Source organism: Falco punctatus, assembly GCF_963210335.1.
Source record: "Falco punctatus genome assembly, chromosome: 6".
In the NCBI taxonomy this organism is placed as follows: domain Eukaryota; kingdom Metazoa; phylum Chordata; class Aves; order Falconiformes; family Falconidae; genus Falco; species Falco punctatus.
Window position 1 is genome coordinate 22,947,005 of NC_137585.1, and position 23,401 is coordinate 22,970,405.

Sequence of the window (23,401 nt, forward strand, 5' to 3'; positions counted from 1 at the left end):
ATAGTAAGTTTGGTGAAAATTCAGGACGTGCAAACTCAATTTCCCAAGGGATCATCCTCAAAATAACGTTTTCAGAGTAAGCTTTTAAATGTTTGTTACAAACCAAATCATGATGAGCATAAAGCAAACTTCATGTTTATTTTCAGTTCAGTCTCCAAGAAACTCTTTGTAGCTGGAGTTGCAACAGGAGGCTTCCTATTCATAATTTTTATTTTCTCCATATCAGAGAGCTGAGCATGATGCAGACTCAAGTTCTTAATTAACTTCGCTTGTGGTATTTTGTCTTTTTGCTGTGACTCTTAAGTATATTAGAAAAACTGTGTTCTTCAGGAGTGGTTGGGAAAGTAAATAAACATCCAAAAAGTAAAATAAGGATTTGCAGCTTTGAAGCCTAAATCCAGATATGAAATCTATGTTGGAAGGCTGCAGAAAAGCCTTCCTGGCAGTAAACAGTGAAACCTCGAATTGGCTGTCTGCAAAGCACGTAGGTCATGTCACCTGAAATGCTCAGTCTGAGCAACAGAAGGCACTCAAGAATTTTTCTGTTTGCAAATGCAGTGTACCACCAAGGAACACAGAAACAGACTGGTTTTATACAGTTCAGCTCCTCTGTTGGTGGCTCTTTGCATTGGTTACAGCTGCATATGGTATCTTTCGGAGATAAGATAATCTTTCCTCCTTGATTTCCTTCAGGTGCAAAACTCACAAGGACTACCCTTTCAATGCAGAATACTGAAGATGGACACCTGCCTTTCTCCAGACTTTTCAGATATGCTTCTGCTGTTGCCTATGAGTTGTCTACGTAGCTTTCTCACTGCATCAGATTCCCCCACCCCAACTTTTTCTCCCACAAAGATGCAGTATATGTACTCGGTGATTTTGTGGTGTTGGTTGGTTGGTTTTTGTTTTTGTTTTTTGGAAGAAGGAAATGCTAAAATGGTTCTGAAGAGCACCCTGTATGGACTAGTAGATTCTTTGCCAAACTGCATGTCTGGAATCGGTAAGCAAAAAACACTGAGAAAGTTTGAACGAGCAGTCACTTTCATTTTGGAATACTGTGAATTGGAGCTAGTGACTGTTGTTGTCTGGAAGGACCAGGATATTGGCAGATTTTATGTAATTAACGAGGTCTGGTTTTTTCTGATTACTTCTGGGTTTGGTTTTGGGTTTGTTTGTGTTTTTTTGTAACACTCCATGCATCTTTCTCAAATTGGAAGTGCAAGTTGATTTCTAAGCACAGCAGTTTGTACCTGGGTAGCTCTTTGAAAAGTGTATAGGTCCTAGTTTCTTGATGATATGAAAGCTGGTTTTGCTTATAATAAAATACAGTTTCATTACTGTGTGTAATTAGATGGTTATTTCAGCAATGCTCTAATGGTGGTAATGCTGGAGTAGCTGTATTTTATCAGCTGTCTCCAGAGATTACATAAAAGCAAGGAAAATCACTGTCCCCTAAGAAATAATCTGTTGATATTTCTCCAGTATGACCTGCTAGCTGTCATGCTGGTGCACATGTAGAACACCTGAGTGTGATGTACCTGTGGCCATTGAGTCTGCTTGAGCCTCTCTTTAAATAGAGCTGTCTTGGTAAGTCTGACAGCTAATATACTAATCTTTAAATAGTTCTTTATTTTACTGAAGTGGTAATATACTTTAGCTAGTAGAAAACTCATTCCCTTGAAGACATGAGGCCTACACAGCATCCTGTGGGATTATTTCACTAAGAAGTAGAAAGCTGGCCCTTTCCAGGCAGGCAATACATGATGCAGGAAAGAATTCTGTGCTTGTACAAGCTACCATTTGCAAAATGTAAATGTAAAAAATTTGTAAAAATGGGTTTCCAAGAAAATCCTGTCATGAGCTAGCAGATCAGAAACTTACTACTTTGGGACGACAGAAAAATAGGCTTACACCCAAATTTTGACATGTAAGGTGTGTTTGTCCCTTGGGTTGTTGGGTTTTTTTAAATATGTATAGTCTTCACAATACTTGCAGGTAATGGTTTTAAAGTTGTTGCCTTCTGAGAGCTGCTTCAGACTTCACTAAATGTATTTGGGCACTTGTAAAAACAGGGGCTAGTATTGGGTGATGTTCTTGTGAATTTTTTTCCAAAGTCTGAGCAGATCTAGAGCATGAACTTATCTATCAAGCAGGTTGTGTAGGCCTGGCAGAAAGGGGGTTCTTTCTGAATAGATGAAAAAAGGGAGACGCCATAACTCTTAATGCATAATCACCCCTAAATGGTAAACATAAAGTAGGATTCTGATTCCGTAACTGCATAGTATAGTGTACCTTAAAGGAAACTCAGCCAGGTTATAGTGTACTGTGAATGCAGCTGTTCTCAAGCCATTTGCAAAGTAAGTGGCTTGTTTCCTGGTACTGATAAAAAGGTACTAAGGAGTCATGCTAATAACTCTTTCTTTCTGATACATGGTAGCCATTATATTGGGAAAACAGACTGTTATTTTCAACTGCTTCTTTTAAGTCTACACTATCACTGAGGCCAGTCTTTACATTCATCGTGGTTTTGGCCAGAATAACTTACAATGGGCTGAACAGACAAGACTGAGTTAACTTTTACAGCATGAGGAGGGAGGAGAGAATCAAGATCTGACTCTAAGCAGTGTTCTTCTCTAATGCTGATTCTCCTAACATAAAGTGATTATAATCACTTTAAATTCTTAGCTTAAAAGCAAATACAAAAGTTTTGGTTCTGCAGATGGTTTTGTATGTCTATAATGTGATAAATAAAAGCCCAAAGGCATGTGAAAACAGAATGGCTGATGATGTTAGACTAGTCTGAGCTGTGACAGAAAACTGTTTGAGGCAATGTTGACTTGCTTAGAAGCAACATTTTTGTGACAAGTGTGTTCTGGCAAGAAGTTACATTGAAGGTCAGGGTTTCCAAAATAGTACATCAGGTTCTGTTAATTTCCTCTGTTTTCATTTCACGGTAACTTTCAAAAGTTTGTGCCTGAAACTTTCCATTCTGAGTAGGAAATTTACTGGAGAAGGCTTTCAGACTGCTTCGCAGCAGAAGGGAGACTAGGTAGCACTCAGGGTGGAGCGGTAATGTAACAGGCGCTCTCTGTATTCTGCTGGATGACTTGGTGGGAAAGAATTTGGAAAGGGTCCTTTTGGGACACAGTGCAGCACTTACCTGGCAGAGGGCTGGCATGCTTGGTGAAATGAGTGGGAGTAGAGGAAAAAGAAGCACCTGAGTGAAGGGACAATGATGCATGAGCTTGAACAGAAAGCAGGCTGTTGTCAGAATGGATGAGGAATGAGGAGGGAATGATGGAAAACCCTGTCAACCCATAATGATTTTTGGATTGCTTCTTCAAGGCCAGATATAATTAAATAAGGCTGATCTAGAGGAAGAGCCAGTCTTCTAGACTGCAGCCAAGTCTTCCTTTAATCTAGGTTGATCTGGGGATTGTTACAGTAAAACTAAATGGCTGTTGTACCCCCATACTTGTGCCACGCTGCCTACAAGGGCAGAGATTTCCTTTCATCTCTTAAAAGGTAAAGTGGAAAGATCAAAGAATTAGATATCCGGAGCCTAGCATTCCTGATAACTGAGCTCTTCCTGCTATAACTGTTCACAGCATTTGTTTTTGTATTTTGATTCGACGGATCTCTGGGTTTCTGATCAAAGCACTTTAAGGACAAATACAATCTTGTAGCTCTTCCAATGAAAAGTGGTTGTTTTTTGTTTTGAGTTTTTTATTTAAGAACTTGTAGTTCGGCTCCACCTTGTTGGCCTCTCTTACTAGACTTTCTCAGGACTCTGCAGCAGGAGTTAAGCTAGCATGATACTGTAGCACATCCTGGGGAAAGAATTCAGCCTACAGGAGCAGAGAGACAGAAAAATCATGTTCTTGGGACAGGTAGAATTGGTACTTGCACTCAAAATGTGTTTCACTTCCAGCTGCACTCTCACTGCTTCAAATGATACCAGGTTAGCAGGCCTTTCTTCACGGTAAAATGGCTCTCAGAACAGATCTATTGCTGTGGTAGCAAAGAATGATGAACTGATTTATCAGGGAGAACAGGTAGAGAAAATTAGCAGTTACCTCATTGGAGGTGGCAAGATGCCTTTTATGAGACTTTTTTGGGGGGTAGTAGAGGAGACTACAAGAAGTAGCTGGAGTTAGTATCTTGCTGGTTGGAAGCAGGACACCATAAATAGTCTTACAGGCACAGTATGTTTCAGGCTGCAGTTGATGTTCCTTTGGGAGAAAATAGCTTGGCTTCTGATACTGGAATGCAAATAAACCAGCCTGCCTGGCTGGAATAACTTTTTATATGATGCTTTGTAACTTGGTCTTTCCCTCTCTCTGGGAGAGGTGGGATCTCTCTTCTTGCTGAGCTCGTGAGACTGACACAAGTGCATACTGTAACAACTGTGCAGAGCTGTGAAATCTGGGGCACAGGAAATTACTCAAAAAAGGAAAAGAAAATCCTGTATTTAGATTTTTAATCTGCGTTCACTGCATTGAAGATATGACTAGAAATTTGGAGTCTTCTGCTTTATTGCAGCACAGAACAGTTGACTCAAGATAAATGATTTTATCTTTTTAATCACTTAATACTCCCCTAGTTTTTAATCTATAAACTGTCAGTAACTATTCATCATACATCCCTTGTCCTTGTCCTGGGTCACTTAAAGTACAGAGCCCTGCCTTATTCTGGCAGGATCTTGCTCATTTAAGCTGAAAGGCAGTTCTTAAAACCGATAGGCCATGTTGCTCTTGCATTTGAAATTGTTAATGTGCATGGTACAGGACCACTAGTATAAACATCTGCAAAACTACATATTTTTTTTTTATCCAAATTCTTCAGCAAAAAAAGAAGTCAAGCTGAATATACAATCTAGCTCTTCTGAACTAAATAAGCCTGATTATAATTAGCAATCAGCTGGCTTGTAAGAACAGCTGAACTGAATCAGGCTAAATAATCACCTACAGCAATATCTTGTCTTAAACAGTGGCCAAAAGGAGTTGTTGAAGACGAGTAAATTGAGCACTGCAGTGGCATGTTATTTAAATAATCTGACAACGGTTTAGGGTATTTCATGTTTCATGGCCATCGGTTAACTCCTTTTCAGTTACCTTGTGAATGTGACATTCCAGGAGAATGGCTTTTCACACCCACGCATCTTGTAAAGAATTGCTGTCTCTGACTTGTTTTGGGCTTGTCTGCTAATAGATTCATTTGATGCCACTGTTTTTACAGCGGAGGAGATAGTGTGACTGGAAATAGACCAGTTGCTTTCTAAGCTGTTCCAGGTTTGGTAAACTTCTGGCATAGCTCTCTGCCCTAGTGTCAGGTCAAGGAAAGTTTTAGTCTACTTAACTACTATCTGTATAAATTATTCCTAGGCCATTGACTGTCCTTGTCAGTCTTCTGTAAATCTTTAAGATAGAGGAAGGCAAGGACCAGAACTTCATTTGCAGGATTGAATGGGTCTCTATATTACTGTTTCTGTTGTTTCTCATCCTGTTTTCTTTCAAATGATATTGAGCTCAATATGAGAGAGCTTGGAACAATAACAGATGGAAAACCTAAGCAGCAATGATCAGCAGTTTTGAATTTTACCTATTGTTCATTACCTATGTTATCCTGTTTTCCCTCTAAAAAACACTTTTAATTTTCACCCAGCCCCTTTGGAACTTTTAATGAAGGCTTGACTATACCAGAACAGATGAACTGCACAATGAAAGCATGGGACAACATGTTGTGATACAAAGGCAAAATGCTAGGCTAAGGTGTTTCCCATTTACTGGGCTCGGTCCAGTGGTACAGATGATCTCACTGCTGACTAGGAAAGATGTATCTGTGGGTTTGGTCTAGGAGCAGTGTTACATGGCTGATGAAAACTGGAAATTTGGGGATAATATAAATCTCTTAGTGTAGTTCCAAAAGAAGGATGACTATTATGCTGCTGAGGAAGTAGGTACACAGGAACAGAAGCTGCTAGTCCTTCAAGAAACTTATTCCACTCCCTTGAGCCGGTCGTGGTGACTTGAGCCTCTTTATGCTGCACCTGACACTGGGAGAATAGTTATGTTCTTTTCCTGAAGGATTTTGTCTGTAGTGTGGCATGTTCTCCTGGCTTAAAGAGATGGCCTTGATGATGTCAGGTCTATGAAGCGCTACACTTGTGGCCTCTTGCACATCTGCTCCTCCAGCTGGACATTGATCCAGCTGGGGATTAGTAGCTAACAAATGCTCGTGGGCTGCTGAGAAGTGTGTGGAGACAGACTGTGTCTTGAGGCTACCTAGGCAGCAACATGCAGTTGGATTAGTTACAACCACAGAAAGAAGGGAGTGGGTTAAATGGCTGTCAGTGTACACTTGCTTGTGAACACGGGGTTCAGGTAAATCTGAAGGTGGAGACTAGAGAGTTACCAGCACTTGTCAGTGTGTGTGGCAGTACACGTTGCTGCAGGTCCCTGCACTGACCAAACAAATGAAACTCTTTAGAAGGCAGTTGTATCTTTTCCCTTCCTCTTTGCTGCTGCAGTGATCTGACCAAGAAAACGCTGGCTCAGAATTTATAATAGCGGTAAAACAAGCCCAAGCCTCTGCCCTAGCCCTGCATGGCAATTTTTATTTTCTTAACAAGTTGTAAGTCTGTGTAAAGCAGAGTGTGAACTCCCAAAACACAGGAGAGGCTGGAAGATTTTGGAATCCTTGGAACTGAATACAAGGGAGACCATGCTTTGTAGTTTCATCTCTACAGATAGTAGATGCAATTAGAGCAGTGCCCTTGTGGCATATGTGTTGAGGTGGGTGAACTGGTGAAGCTAGGAAGTGTGCACCATGAGCAGCTTACAGCAAGCAGTCTTACTGCTGTCATGGGCTGCTGTGATTGCTGTGAAGTAATGGTCTGCTAGAAAGGCACGTTGTCTCAGTCATATGGCTGCAGCTTTGCTGCAAAATAGAAGGTACTTTATTTCCCAGTAAATGACATCACCCAATTTTTTTTCTCCTTTTACCTTTGCAAAAGTCTCTGCAGCTGAAAAAGATCTATTGTCTCTAAAACAAATGCACAATCTCTGGCTTCTAACTTGTTTTGAATTTTTTACTATTATATGGCTACTGTGATCATCTAGTCTGACTTCCTGCTAACCACAATCTATAAACATCCTGTAAATAACTTGAAGTCTGATAGCTGTGATTAAATTGGAATGTTGTTAGAAAATTCCTATGAAGTAGAGAATATGTCAAGATTGGCTCTGTGCCACAGCCTTAGGTGGGTATCGCTCCTGCTGCTGTGGTTTGACAACCTGACCACAGTCTGAATGCCTGGAAGCAGAGCACCTTCCACATAGCTCACTTTCTAGCTGAGGCTGTGATAATAGCCTGTAACTGACCTTTTCAATTTAGCATGTCTGGGGGGGGAGAAACTATTACAGGCACCTTTCTGTCCATACCACTGCACTGTAACTGTTAATTGCTGATGTGCTTCTCAGACCTCTTTCTTTAGAAGAGTTGCTGTAGGAGATCTAATTGGATGGAAATTGCTTTGCCATTTCTGGGGCACTTGTTATTCAAATATCTTGCAAAAGTCTAAAGTAGCTCAAAGATATGTCATCATTTCCTTTATCAACTACAAAGAAAATCAGTTGGAAAAGGATATCCATCAAGTGTGTATCCTAGTCCTGAACCTTAATTACACAATTGTCCTTCCTCTCTGCAGGCAGTGCTGATCCACATTGTTCTTCTACTGGACTGGAAGAACCTAAAGTGATTGTGGGAGCTTTGAGTCACATGTTAGAGTTCAAGAGCAAGAAGTCATGATTAACATGTGCCTTGTTAAAACTCCAGCAGATGCATTGGCTGCAGTAGCACTGACTTTTTTTTTTTTTTTTTTACTAGAGAAACATCTAGTGACACCTTTTGAGTCAAAACACAAACAGACAGTATCTAGGGAGCAGTATGAGAGAGTGAAAATCCACTGTTGGCTTCTACAATGCTGCCCAGCTTTTCTGCTTGTTGAACAAGACAGTTGCCAAACAAAATAATTCATCCATGTCTCCTTTATCAGACTTTGGATTTGTTGGGAGAGAGATTCACAGTCTTCACCACAGCCATTCTACTGATAAAGGCAGTATTTATGTATTCTTGTAGATACAAACCAAACATACAAATCTACTAGTTTATTAGTTTTTAGCAGTTCATAAATAGGAAACCTCATTAAGAAAATAGCTCCTCAAACATAGTTCAGCAGTGTCCTCTAAAGAGCTTTCATTCTGTTACGCTGGAATTACTGAACTAAGAATCTCAAGCAGCATGTTGTCTTATCTCATAAAGATCTGATGTTAAATGGGTTGTCTTGCATTAACAGCTAAAAGATAGCGTATGTTTTGACCTTTTGTCCAAAAATACAATCACTAAGAGTCTCAATTTCTCTAAAATTTATCAGGATTTATGATAAAAGACTGCTTTTCACAAATCCCAAATATTCAGGTTTATTAAACTTCAACTATCATTACTGAATGGTAAGAGAATATATATTTGGCTACAACTGAGAATTTTGCTAAAAAAGCAGAGCAAAGGTACCAATAAACAACTGAATCAACTGCAGTTGATATAAGGGATGCAAACGCATGCATGCTCCAAGATTACTCTTCAGAATGCCTGTAAGCTACCTTTGTCCTGTCATGTAATACATATTCCACTTACATTGTGATTCAATACACGTGAAGTATTACAAACTTGAAATGGTGATATATGGTCCTGATTCCTGGAGGATCTGAAGATGATGCCTATGTTAGTCTTCTAAAAAAGGATAGTCCTTGTGATTTTTTGCATCTAGAAAAAGACAGTATGATTAAAAAGCTTTAAGGTTATAGTCTTAAGGCTAAGAAGAAAAAGCTTTTTTTCCCCCTGACAAAAGTTCTGCAGAACTGAAACTGTGACCAACAATAAAAACATTAACATGAGTCTGCTTAGTTTACACAGGGAAGTGGAAGTTCATGCTCTTCACATATACCAGTGACCTTGTTCTTAAAAGATAATGTATGTTTTGCTTAGCTGAAGTTGTCAAACTTCCCTGTGATAGTGAACCACTCCTTGTGAACTGCTAAGTCTGCTATAGATAAGGGAGTAACTTGGGAAAACAGAGTAAATTGCAGATCTTGTTAAGTGTATCTAACCGTTCTGTTATCTGACACTGCCTTAATAATGTTGACAAATACATAGGCACAGCTTTTCACGTCAAAAAAACTTAAAACTCTCGTTCTTAAAATGGAGTTTGTTTACACTGACGGTCTCTCATATAAAGTAGCCAAAAAAAAAAAAAAAAAAAAAAAAAACCAGAAAAAAAAATTGCCACTTACTTATTTTGGAGTTTCTAGCTGATTTTGATTTTCAAACAGCAGTTTGGTATGTATACATTACAAGATGTTTTAACACACAATGTACCTGCAAAAATCCTAGTGCTGCCAACCTGTACAAGACAGGCAATGCCCTTATAAACCCTAGTCCTGGATTCCAGCAGGTATGAATGTGACTGGGTATTGGCTAAGGTTCCCTCTCGATTTAAGTGAGGCTAGTAAATACTGTCTGTTAAGAGGATATGCAATGATAATCCAATCTTGCTAAAACATGAAGGAGGAAGAGGTACTTACTTGCTTACCACTTCTTGAAAGCAAGGAAGGTTTCCATCTTCTTTTTAGACAATTCAAACACCTGAGTAAAGATCCCAAACAGCCGAGTGAGTTCAGTTTTCAAGAAGACATGTAAGTTCATTTGCAGAAAGAATATCAAAAACAGAAGTGGAAAAGCATTGTAGAAGCACTAGGAAGCGTGCAATAGATGCACGTTTGTGGTGAACAGTCAGTAAATGTCATAAAGTTACAGGGCTGGTGGGCTCTAATTGCATCATATTTCTATCACAAGGTGGAAAAGTTACTCCCTCTTATTTGATGTGTTCTAATGAAGGAGGCTTGGCTCCTTACTTTCAAAGTAAATTTTTGCATTCATAAAGAAGTAACCTACATGGTATCTGGCAGACAAAAGGTTTTGCCAGTTCTAAGTATGAAGGCATTACTTTGTTCCACTGGCAGAGTGGATTTTTCTGTGTAAAGTTTAACGCCATCGGTAATTTTGTAAGGTACACTTCTACCTTAAAATCTTCATAAATATGGTGTGGAGTGATGGATTTGGGAATTATACTCACATTTCTTTGCATCGGGAGCTGGATAAGCACCTGCAGGAACAGATAGGGAGTTACAGCTGAGAAGTTCTGCCTGTGTTCTGAAAGCTGAAAACTGTATGTGCCTGCATGGTTACATGGAGCAGTTCCACTGGTAATCACAGATGGCTTACATAGGAAAAGCAATATAGGAAACTCTTCCTAATTATTACATGAGCTCATTTAATGATTATTTGTCTCTGAAGTTGAGATGACAGCATGAGAGTACATTGAACAAGAGCGCAGGATTGACCAGGGATGCTGTGTGTAGAAGTGGCTAGTGTACCAATTAAAGCCCAAAGCCATTGGTAATCTCCTGTCCGTCATTAAAACTAGTGTTAAGACATAATATTTTTTAAAGCATTACAATGCGTATGAGACACAGCTAGAACTCAGCTTTCCACAATACCTCTGTGAATTGTTACTTTAGCACAAGTGGGAAAAATATGTGTCACCAGGGAAAATACTGCGACCAGTATTAACTTGAGTTGGGGTTTTGCTGTACTGGAGTGCAATTTCCTTGATTTGGGAATTATCAGAACAGGAAATATCCTCAGGCTTGGACCTGTGCAAATGAAAAGCAGGCTTCAGCAGTTAAATGGCCCACTATATTCTCGTTCAAGCACTGTAGTGTATGAATATTATTTAAATTATAAGAAAGCATCAACTTGCACACTTTAATTCACCATCTTCCTATTGCTCGAATCCCTGCCTTCATTCTTAATTGTTTTATCAGAGGTTGGCACATGAGAAGAGGTCTGTAGTTTCTGGTATAACAGTAACTATAACATGTTTCAGTCCAGCCTGGGATCAGGCCAGGAATTTCTTTGCTCTGGATCCTGAAAATTTCATCTTCAGAATGGGCAGCTGTCATGTCCTTCACAAGCACAGCTGCTCTGGTAAACACCCTGTTCCAGGTCAGGGAAAGCCATGAAGACTGGAGTAAAAGGAACATTTCTTCATGTCATCGGTCTAAAACCCTAATCTGTTTGTGTCAGCAGGGCTGCAAGGTTGCTATTCTCGTAAGCATATGCAGCTTTGGTTTTGGTTATTTTTTTTAGTTCAGAAGTTCTCTTGCATATTTAAGAAGCTTGCCCAAGCTCAGTTAAGAATTACCTTCACTACTTTCACCAACCAGTTGTTCCTTTTCCTCCTAAATATGAAACTCCAGTAACAGCATGGGTATGAATTAGTGGACTGAATATCACAATAAGCGTGAGAGAGGTTTCTGTGCATGTGTCATTTTTAATGAATTAGTAAATATTTTTCTAATCACATCAGTTTTACTCTGTGAAGGTTTATCCACATTCTAAGACTGGTTTACTGTATTGGCTCCAGTCTACATCTAAGAAAGAAGTCTCACAAAGTGTTCTTATCGTGGCCAGCTGGGTGCTCCAAGGGGACAATGTGCAGTGACAGAGATCCCTTTGGACTGGCAAAACTTAATCAAAACTTAGGCTCTTCCTGAGGAAGATAGGAGTGGCTCTCCATCTAAAAAAAAAAAAAAAAAGAAAAAAAAAAAAAAAGGTTTCTTCAAAAGCAAAAGATACTTCAAGTTTTAGCATCGCTGTGGTGACCTATCAAGCCCCACAGCAGCTTTGAAAATGTGGTTCTTTTTGCAGCTGTGGGTTTTTTAAGAGGATCAGCTAGCATTTGAGATCCTTTCCCCTTCTTCCCAACCCTGCCTCCAGCAAGACCCAATCTTCAAACACTAGTTTCTCTTGCCAGAGGCAGGCAGCTCTCACAGTCCTCTTTTCACTGGGCTCCAAGGGCCGATTGTGCACATCCAGCTGAAGCACCCAGCTCCCTTGGCACCCAGCCCTACCTGTTCACCCCAGCAGTGCAGCCTGGCTCTGGTCCTGTCTGTTCTTTTTCCTTTAGGGTTGTAGGAGCGGGGAAGGGTAAGCCCCACTGCGTTCTGCATGGCAGAGCTCAGCTCTCAGCCTACACGAGCTCAGTGCTGCAGTCAAAAGAAAGGTGAAGGTTGCACTTCCAAGCCAGGAGGGCTGCAGGCTTGTGTGACTGCAGCTTCCTGCACAAGGAAGGGCACAGTGTCCCCTGCATCTTTCGTCACTTTACAATTTAGCTAAATACAGGTTTATTCCCACACAGATATGAAAAAGCACTGCCTTAACATATAAAGTATTTTACTGCCAGAGGTGTTCTATCAAATGCAACACCACAGACAGGTGTGATGTCAGTACTGATGAGTTTTGAGAACAGTTTCCCTGATTATTTGCAGGCTTGCGTCTTAAGCCTGGTTTGCTCAGGAGCTGATCTATCTGATTGTGGTTAAAGTTGGAGACTCCAACAGCCTTCATTTTTGCATCCACCAGCTCTTCCATAGCCTAGAAACACTACAGAATCAGACTTGCTATTCAATTGAGATCTTTTATTTTTTTTCATATGGAAAAAATGCCTGCACTAAGACTTGACTGGTAAAAATCATCATGGCTGGGATCCTCTTTTGATGTGGCATTAGTACAGTACAGTGAACCATGGGACCCTGGTCAAAGACTCAGGCTCTCACACCATGTATCATCATAGAAATAAATAATGGCATTATTCAGATTAACAATTACAACGCTATTATTATTTCAGTAGAATACAGCTATTTTGAAATATTGTCCCCAGGTAGACCTTCTGCTCATAAATAAAAGGGGTTTTCAGGATAATTCCTCAGTTAACAAAATAATTATCCCATAATAAAAAGCTTTACATTTGGAACAGAGCAGCTCCACAAGGCACTGTTCTGGGAGGGCTAGAGCAGGATACCCGATCATCAACACCAATTAATTTCCCCAGTGAGATCTCCCATTTAGCAGTGGCAGTACAGTATAAGCAGTGCTGTGCTGTTCTTCCCCCCCTCCTCCCATTTTCTTTCCCACTAGCGAACAATAAAACAGCTAGAAAGCCCTAATTAAATTGGCACCTCCAGCAGAATAGAAACAGGACAAAATAATCTACTACCAGCCTCAAGAGCGGAAGATACACCTCTTCCAAAGCAGAAATAATTTTTTTTATGTTGCTATAATAACCAGCAGCCTGAAATGTCCACTTTTTTTTTTTTTTTTTTCAAATGAGCAACAAAAATGTGCCTTATTCTTCATCTAACAGAAGGAAAAAAAAGCATCAGCAAATTCTTCTGACTCTCATGAGTCTCATGTCTTCTTTTGACCTGGCCATGCCGCGCACAGGGTGGACATGGAGGGGAAAGGGAGCCCACACCATCAGCCACGGAGAAACTGGAACCTGAGCCCAAGTCGTGCCTCCCACGCAGCCTGTGCTCATGCCTGTTTGTGTTGCACACATGGAGTTAGCAAAGGACTTTGGACAAGTTCCAGTACTTTCGGGGGGGGGGGGGGGGTGGGGGGTGGAATTTGGATGCGCTGGGTACACTGGCACAGACATGTTGGCTTTCCTGTGGTCTGGACAGCTCAGGTGCAACCAGGGATGAGCGTGGCTACAGCTAAAGCCCGGGGAGTGGTGTGGGGACTGAAGTGACAGCATGTGTCACCTCAAGCCACTGCAGGGTACACACACACTCAAAGATTTCCTCTTGCCGTGCCTACCCAGCCAGTTTAGTAAGCAGTAGGCATAAAAATACCTCAATCTTGGCAAAGTAACAGAAGAAGGAGCCTGAGGGCACAGAGAAATCAGCCATCTGGAATACTTCACATTGGACATTCTCTCAGAATTATTCCCAAAGTGGAAACCTGAAGCTTCTCATGTTGTTATTTCCAACTAGCAAGAATTTTTCAGCTTCTCAATGAATGTACTTTCCACGTATCCAGAAAATCTGTACCACTGGGAATGATGGTGCCATTTCCATCTGCAGGAAATAGCTCCTCTCCCGCCTACCATCACAAAAGAAAAGCAAGTTTCAGGTAGGGCAAATCGTGAGTAAAGAAATTAGTTAGAAATTCTACGAGTGAGTGGAGCTAAAGACACACTGGATATCCTGGCTTATGTTTGTGTTGCGGAGAGAGGTGGCCAAAACCCGTGATCTGTACGAACAGAGTAATCTTCAAGAAAATCTGCCTCTTGAGAATCCGTCCTGCAGGCAGAGGAAGGGCAGAGGCTTTTATGTGCTTCAGTCAGGCTGAGGGAAGGCCAGGGATGTGATACGATGGGGAAACGAGAATTTATTTAACCTTGGGGCAGAGAGAGAAGAGAAAAATAGGAACTAAGTAATTCACAACTGTTTGACCCTGGATAAGTAAATGACAGCCACATCCCAGGCTTTAAGAGGAATGTTGTCTGGATGGTAACTCGATCTTTGACATGGACGTGCTGTGCAGGGTAGAATAAGGTGGCTTTTGTACTACAAGACATAGCTTAAGCAGCCATAACTTTACCTTTCCTCCTGGGCACTCCCTGCAGAGGTTTGTCATTAGATCCTGATGAGGTTTAACAACACTCCTCATTAGGGAGGACTAAGGGCATGTCTGGTCCCAAAGGAAAAAGCGGCAGAGCTCTGTCAGATGGCTCCCAGGAACTGAAGTCTCAAAACCTTGAATCCCATGGGCCAGTGCATCAGGTAGAGATCCAGATAATCCAGCTGGAGGGCAGCAAGTGTTTTCTGGTACACCTCCTTCACCAGGGATCTCTCGTGGAAGGTGGACCACAGCTGCAGGGGTAACGCAGTGCCTGGGAGCTGCTCTCCTAGCCTCAGAGCTGCTGAGCATCCCTGGCAGCGGGACACACGGCACAGACACACAGGCAGCTCACAGTATGGCACATCTTCCCATCCTGAGGAAGTGCCACTTTTGTGCACCTTATTTTATTTGCGGTACTATCAGTTAAGTAAAATGAGAATGAGATCATCTAAAATTCCAACGACGCGTATAACAATTCAATAAAACTAAGAAAAAAAGCAAAACTGGTGAAAATCGACCCGCCAGCTTCCAGCAGATAGAAGTTACTTTATTTTTCCTACCATTGTTGTTGGGGGAAAAAACAAAACAAAACATAACATACAGGAGTTGACAGGCTGAGGCCAGCTGCGCAGCAGGAGTGACCAGGAATACAATAGCCCTGCTTCCTATCTCAGAGGCAACTGAGAGCACGGCCTCAGTTCCTGTCTCCGTGGCTGACAATGGATATGGACTATAAAAAAATCCTTCTCAAATCAAGCCTTCCCCCTCCCCCCAAGTGTTGACCTCTTCCTTCCCTCCATCCACAACATTCTTTGCCCTGGCGGAGAGGAGTTAACTCCCAGACCAGCTTCATCCCCTGGCACTTTTCACATTGGGACCTTTTCTCCTGAGAGCTGGCATCATGTGAGACAAGTTATCCAGGGACATACCTTACAATAAAGAGGTTTTCTCGCCTTACAACCCCCTCTTCAATTTTTTCTCATGGTGCATCCCTGATCCCCCGCTCATCCTGGCACAGGTAGGCACAATCGAAGTGGCAGTACCCAGCACTGATGGCAAATGTCACTGTCTCTTGCTGTTACTGGGGGAGACGGAAAAAAGAAGAGAGGTTAGCAATTTGGTAAACAGCAGAAAAAGCAGTTTGCAGTTCTCCACATCTGGAGATTTTAAGCCCCCAAATAATGAGGTGTTCCAGTTTGGATTTTGCTTTCACTATTTTTCTGGAATAAAATAGCCATGGGAATCAGTCACTGTTGAGTTGCCAGAGCTGATCTGCCCTTTCCTAAGGATTGAACGTTCACATTCAGACACCAGACTATCTTGAAATAAGTTCTAATCTGCCCAGAAATTAAAAGCAGTTTTAGTGTGAGATGCTGGCGACATGAGGAAAGAATCACCTCTGGAAAGCTTGCTGGCCCTGCTGCGAACAGGCTGGCTCCTGTTGGCGTGTGGAGGTGCGGGGATGACAAAACACTACAGACAGTGCCACCTCCTGGGTAAAATACACAGCCTGGTACGGAAAAGCAAAGTAAATCACTTCAGATTCTTGGCTTGGAGACACTGAAGAGTTGTTTGATGACTGGATACCGATCCTGGAAAATGGCACTTCAAACAGAAACATGATTCAAAACTGTGACCATTTCCTACGTATAACTTCATTACATCCCCACCCATCATCTTTTTTTTTTTTTTAATGATTTCACTTCTTCAAGTATTTCAAATACAAGGGTGCTTGGTTGGTTCACCTAAACTAAAAAAACTCCACCCAAACGTAGAAACTGCAGTGTTTTTTCCACAAGGCTACACACAACCAAATAGCTGGTTTAAAGTTGTACAAGTTTTCCTTTTTGCAGCCCTTCCTACGTATGATCGCTGCAGCTCCCAGGGTGGCATGGGAAAACAAGCCACTGGTGACACTGGCCAGATGCGAGGTGTATGGAGTACCTCACCCCTGGGTGCTGCCGCAGCACGGGAAATCTGTTGCGCAGGAGCAATCGGCATCGTTTCCAAGTGGAGAAGGAGTTGGTGAAGAGCAAAGGTGACAATATACCCTGTAATTACACAAAACTCCGTAATGCGAGATGTTTATCAGAAAAAATAATCCATTGCTTCGTTTGACGTGGTGCTCACTAAACAGGACGTCAGGTCAGAGTGACTGGGTAAAGGCCCCTTTGACACACCAAACCACAGGGCATTGCAGCTGAAGTTGCTGTGGGAACCTTGAAATCAAATAGCTTTGATGAAGTAATCACAGTGGATTTGGGCCACGTTTTCATTGCGTTAACACAAGAGACTTTTGTGGTGGCAGGGATGATGTGTCCAAAATTTTCCTTCTGTTTAGTCCTAACCAGTTCCTGTTAGCAAATTAACAGGTTGCCTTCAGAGAGCTCATCCATCACAGCGTCGGTGCCTTAAGAGGTCCCATGCAGGCATGCTTTGTTTTTTTAAAGCTTACTTTAGTTGCTTTAGGCTTCTTAGTGTCTTTTGTCATCAGACCAACCAAGAATGAAAGGGTTAAATAAACTCAGCCCCATTTGTGCATCAGTTTTCTCAAGATGAGTAGCAGCTGACCCAAAACTACAGCAAGAATTATTTAACATACTTTTACCCTGACTGTACAGTGTTTCATAGAGTTGGAAGCTTGCAATTCAACACATTTAGTTTCCAGTCTCAAATCCAGAGACAATCCACTTTTTTTTCTTATTTCTATTTCTTAAGCAGCCCACTTTCTTAAATTTCTCAAATTTCTTAAAATTTTCAGCTCATTTCCTGAGCCCTTTTACATTTGCAATTCAGTATATCTTCAGATCTCTCTTACCAAAAGTCTATTACATAACATTTGCAGGTAAAGAACTACCCAAACTATTTTCCTGCAAAGTGCTGCATACTCACCTGCTGCCATACAAGTAAGTTATCCTCAGTCTCTAAGGAGTTAATGTAAATTCCCATTTTCAAAACACTCAATGCCACTTAAGTTCCTATATCTACATGCACTTGTCAAAGATTACACCTACATGATATGCTGGGACGTTAATACCCAGCGCCAAAAGCAAAACCAATGAAAAACAAGCCAGGCAGAGATTTTCACTTTTGTAGTATGTAATTCTTTCCATAGCTAAGAAAAATCTTCTTCTACCAGCTCACTACATGCACTCTTAAAAAATTCCCTGAAGGACAGGGATGCACTACCTGAAATACTTCAAAAGGCAAGAAACACCGCACAGAGGATTTGCTGCATTTTCCTGACCTGAAGAGACAGTTGCTGAAAAAGCAACTCGGTGACTCAGCAATTTCCTGGTGTCACCTGCCTGATGAGAGGCATGGGGATGAGGAGAGGTCCCCAGCTCCAGCAGGTACCTGCCAGGTCCCCAGTCCCAGGATGAGCATCCTGGCACAGGTGAGCAGCTCCAGGTAGGTGGCTGTGACGGTTCCCTCCCAGCCCCTTGCAAAACTTTTTATATAGGCTTCACCCCTCCCTCCTGCCTGCGAACAAGGCAAATATGGGCAGAAGTGCAACAATAAGCAAGCGAAGGCAGGGATTTGCCTGTATGTCACCCTTCAAAGAACTGGAAAACTGATTGTGGGCCCCTCACGTGAGTTTGAGTGAGCTCACCATGCCAGTTACACATACTGTATTAACCAAGGCTGCAGCATTTGTATACCTCCCAGTTGCAGAGCAATGAAGCTGGGTTAATTAGCATTGATAATATACAGCTGTGGGCTGGCTTCAGGGGCAGCGGGTTGGCCGATGTAGACAAGGCGCAGCTGTGGCTGGTTCTGTTAAGTGGTTGAGAGCCGATGAAGGGAGAGCAGCTGAGGAAGAAGCAGAGAGAAGAGAGAGAGTGTGGCCTGGGTGAGGAGAGACTTGAAGAAGGCAGCAGAGGGACTGGCATGAAGCGTATTTTGCTATGTGATGGTAAAAGACCTTGTTGCAGCTGATAGTTTTGATAGTGCCATGACACCTAGTCTGCTTTTCTGCAAGAAAATTGGTATTTGAGGAGTTTGCACACGCCCCATGAACCCTTTCTTGTCTCACTGTCTGCTCCTAAACACATCACCAGAAGCAGCCACAAAGCTATTTGCCTCAGGAGGAAGCAGCAATCTGTCCACAGGAAGGACTGTTGCTAAAAAATTCCCAATACTGCTTCACCCCCACAGCACTGGGCACCCATATTATATATATATATATCTCCTCTGCTGCCCCCATTGCAGCCTGCAGCTTGTCCTCGTGAGCCGTGGGGCAGCCGCGCGTGTTTCACTTCCCTGAATGCCTATGCGTGGCAACACCGCAGCTGCCTGGCGCTTGTGGCCAAGCTTATCATCAAAATCCCTGTGCCACAGGGCTTCTGGTTGACCTCAAGCTCCCCTGTGGCTTTTGGTCTCCACCCCTGCTCAATGAAGTGTTCACTCAATTCATATACAGCTGTATTGTAATCTTTTTTTCTCAGTTGTCCATCACTCCCACCTTGGTCACTCTGCAACTCCACAGTCCTTCCTTACCATACAAAAGTAATTTCTAGTATCAGAAAATACATTTTACAAACTTCAGCCTCAGCATAGGGATGTACCAGCCCAGTGAGGATGTGAATTAACACCTTCATTGAAGATGTGTTTCAGTCTTGATTAGGGTTTCTTCATCTGCTCAAAGAACTTCATACCTATGGAAAATATTTCACTTTGACATTAAGCTTCCAAGATTGAATGATGGCTTATCTATAGTATAATTTACTGTATTACACAATATTTTAAATGGGAAAGTAACTAAACTGAATATCCCATCTTCCATTTATTTATAATCTCCCTGAGTTTCTTGGGATTAATATTAGCATCATCCCTAGGACATGATAATGATAGTATCTTGTCAAAGGTCAAACTATCTGATTGTACAACACATTTAAAATATTCTGATCCAATTTTGTTGGTATATTTAAAATAGGCAGACAGTGGATTATATCTCCATTCAAATGTTAAGGACAAATTTTGGAAGCATTTTGATATTTCCACCATGTCAAGATTTGTCAAGAGCTACAGGGACAACACAGTCCTTTTAAGCGTTCCCCTCTGCTTGAGAGAAGAGCTAAGGAAGAAACAAAGCTTTATCATTTCAACAGCCACCATGTTAGCTCTGCGTGACTTCAAAATCAAAACTAATTAATCTACAAAACTGATGATCACTAATGGCGCACTATGGTACAAGTGTGTTTCCTGGAGCAGCTACCACAGCATTTTCTATACTTGGGCACTTTTCAGAAGCCAAAAGGCTTTGAGTATCTTGTCCCTCGATGCTGTGTTCCTGTTACTTTATGGCCTTTTTTTTTTTGCATGCTGTCTTAACGTTAGATTCTTTTACAGTTCACAACCCAAAAACTTCTTCTGCATAAACTGAAAAAACCAACCAGTTGTACAAGGCTTAGTAGGAATAGCAGCCTACTCTGGAAAATCCCAGACCTCTCATTTTTAGGCAGAGTGGGTTTGACACCATCCTGGAGGCTCCTGTGTCCTGCCACAAGGAGCTGGCAGGCTATCTAGTTTTGGAGCCCTGCCCACAATTTTGCAAACACTCATTTAAAAGATATGAGCGGTAAGCATTTATTTTTATCCAGCTATTAGTGACCTTTTCCCTCCCTGTCATTTTTTTGCCTGTTACAGGCAAAACCAACCCCAGGGTAACCCCACATTTCAACAGGCAGCGCCTCAGATGCCCAGTGACCCAGGGCAGGTCACTTGGTTCAGGCACTTGTTACTGCACGCAGACCCTGCACACAGAATATACGCAACCTGAAGCATGAACCTGCTGTTCTGAAGTTAGCACAGATAAAAGTCAGCAAAGCCTGAGAGGCTGCAAGGCTGAGCACGAGCACACTTAGCTCTCCCAGCTCAGACGCCCAAAGAGCCCCAGAAGGCATCCATCAGGTGGCCAAAGGTCCACCCTGCTGCACCCTACAACAGGTCCACAGTGGCACCAAACTCTTGTCCTCCAGTACCAGGTTTCCCTTAGGATTTTGTACCTTTTCACATCGGGTAGTTTTCCTCTTGCATCCTTGAGGCATTGCTTGCACCCATCTCAGCCAGACCCTTCCCACACGGCTCCGCACTACAGACCTCTGCGCCCCCCGTCCTGCAGCCTGGCCTTTTCCCCAGCAGTCAGAGCCAGAGCTGGCCCTGGATCGTGGCACCTCAGCCCCACGTCCAGGGGTTCTAACGGAGGTGTGCAGATCGCTGCAGCTTTGGGACAAGCCAAAGGAGAACCCTTTTATTGCTGAGGTCAAAAAGATGGAGCCTCTTCTGCCTGAATTCTGCGGTGAAAGAAAGGTTTAACAAGCAGTTGTACTGCTCAGTGCTGCTATGTGGAGATTTGATGCACTTACGTGTTTTTTCTCCTTATCTATGGGAAAATGAGCTACATTGAGGAAAGATAGATGATGACTATGGCTCTCTGGATCATCCACCTGATGTCCTGGTGTTGCGTTAAAAGAGATGGAGTAATTTGGCAGAAAGTAAACCCCCTTGCTTTCTAACTCTCCTCACCGGAACGGGAGGTTAGGTGTGGCTAGGTTTAAATTCTGAGTGGTATCCAATTTGCCACTACCAGTCCAGTCACGTTTAATATGTAAATTAAACTACCACGATTCTGGATACACTAATAGCGGTCTGCACCTTCAGTCCGGTCATGCTCATGAACTAGCACAGCCGCGCTCTGGGGTTCAGTCACGTTCAGTGAGAAACTGACGACTGGCTACTTAAAGAGTACAGTTTTATTTGTGCAACAAATATATAGGTTTTTTGGATTATCGTGATAGTGACTGCAAGAAAGCACAGGAAAATATGATGCTATTAAGTATAAAACGCATGAAAAGATTATAAATAATACAGCCTGGCTATAAATGTTAGGGAGTAACTCTCTAGAGAGATTTCTAAGATTCCCAAGAAAAGCGCTTAGTCTAAATCTCACCCAAGGCATCCCAAGGGGGAGAAGCAAGGCTCAGCCCACTGGCCAATCCCGGTAGTCAGAGGCAGTCTGAGATGGAGTTTCCCTTGACTTGCTCACGGTGATATCTCCTCCCAAAAATTCCCCATTTCCCTGGCTGTTCTTATATCCTTTCTACCTTCAAGGTGGAGTTTGAGTGACTGTAGTCATACATACCTTTTATCATGATTGGTGTAAATTTTTCTCGCTTCACGTTTAAAGGTATAGTTTACAAGAAATTGAGGACTCAGACTCAAAGAGGAGTGGTCACACCTCGGAGCTGGGTAGCCTTCAGGACGGAGGTGTGTTTTGGTACTAAAATGACGCTAAAATGAGCAAAGTTCACAAAAGGGTAGCACTTTGGCAAGGTCTCGAAAAACTTTTGGCTCAGGGGACCATATGGGCTGCTTACCAGTTCTGGAGGACTATTTCTTCCTAGTTATCATCACGGAGCACGGCCACGGAGTCTCCACTCCTCTCCACTCTCTACGTATGTTGCAGGGAGTTGCTGCGTTAGTGGATTCCTTGCATGTCTGCTGCAGCTGTGTCCCATCCTCAGAGCTCTTAGATTTTATACTTTTCCTTAATGGATGAACAATGCTATGTTTTTCATATAAAACTTAGTAATTTTACTAATAATTCCACACCTGGTCACAGGGACTGCTGAGGTACCTGTACAGCTGGTCTGCAACCAAGGATGGGAAGAAATTCACTCCAGTTCATTGCAGAAACTAATGTAGATTAACAATGTGTTGGCTTTCTAGTCAGCTGTCATGTCCCCTGTCCTTCGGTGACATGTAGCTGCCTCCCTAATGAGAGGGACTCTTCTCATTCCTTGGCCTCCACTCTGCCTATCCCCCCCATAACAGGAACATTATCCCATTCCCTGCTCTGGCAATCCCTGCACAGCAAAGCACGTTTTCATACTGAATCAAACTGTATCCCACCAGCTGCAGAAATTTCAGTCATTAGCCTATTTAGGAAAACATGTATTTAGGAAAAAAAAAAAGAGTATTTCTTAAGCCTGTGCAAAGGTCTTCATTCGCTTTGCCTGTATTTTTAAGCCCTTGGTCAGTTTTTGCAGCACTGATGACTTCTTTAAATTAGGTAGATTTAGCTCCAAAGCATTTCTCTTAATTTTTTTTACTTCACTTATGTCAGAAGTTTTTGTTATCTATGACAGTCTCTAAAGCGTTGGTGACTCCTGGGCACATTTCCACAGGCAGGTGCAAACAGCGCTGAGCCTGCCGACTTGAAGCTGATAAAATATAAGGCGGCCATGTGGGAAACAGCACGGAGACAGAGCTAAACAGCTCTCTTCTAAAAACTAATAGTTTCACAGAATACCTTCAAAAGATGTTTGAGGTTTGTTTGCACTTGATAGGAAGGTGCTGCTCTCTGCTCACAGCTTCAAGCCCAAGCCGTGTTACAGAAGAAAAACCAGCACGGACGTGACTGGCAATGCCAGTCCCAGCTTGGCATCACCAAAACATCCCTGGGACAAGCACGGGCCTCAGCCAGGGCAGGACTAGAAACTTGGCTTTAAGGACAGGAGACCAGTAAGGCAAAGCTGCCCCAAAGGCAGCACTGTAGGAATTGCCAGGGGCAAGTGAGAGGCCGGTAGTGGCTGGCTTCCAGGGGGCCAAACGCGGAAGCTCTTCCCAGGGGGCAGAAAAAGGCAGCAACTGCCAGTGAGAGGATCTGTTCAGCACAGGTTTAACCTGTTGCAAGATGCCTTTGAGGACTTAAAACTACCACCACTCCCCTGCAGGAAATACTACCATGGGATTTGCTGTTGGACTCTATGACACACAACAGTTATTGTGATCCACAAAATTATCAGTAAAG

At 42.4% G+C, this 23,401-nt stretch overlaps 2 protein-coding genes across 2 annotated transcripts in view; one reads left to right on the forward strand and one right to left on the reverse strand.

The window, feature by feature from the left end:
- LOC308065482 (aldo-keto reductase family 1 member B1-like) overlaps window positions 1–1,342 on the forward strand; it is a 10,167-nt gene extending 8,825 nt beyond the window's left edge. Inside the window, exon 10 of the mRNA XM_080391517.1 lies at window positions 694–1,342. Coding sequence (XP_080247643.1) covers window positions 694–736 — 43 coding nt within the window. The 3' untranslated portion in view covers window positions 737–1,342. The remainder of the gene's footprint in view (window positions 1–693) is intronic.
- Window positions 900–21,740, reverse strand: LOC308065562 (aldo-keto reductase family 1 member B1-like; the record flags this gene model as incomplete). Its single annotated transcript, XM_080391617.1, is given in 9 exon segments — window positions 900–10,222; window positions 10,691–10,772; window positions 11,584–11,657; window positions 11,660–11,698; window positions 12,436–12,555; window positions 13,987–14,064; window positions 14,721–14,988; window positions 17,891–18,069; window positions 21,693–21,740. Coding segments are annotated over 9 exon segments (1,137 nt in total). The 3' UTR covers window positions 900–9,973.
- Window positions 21,741–23,401: the final 1,661 nt, after the last annotated feature.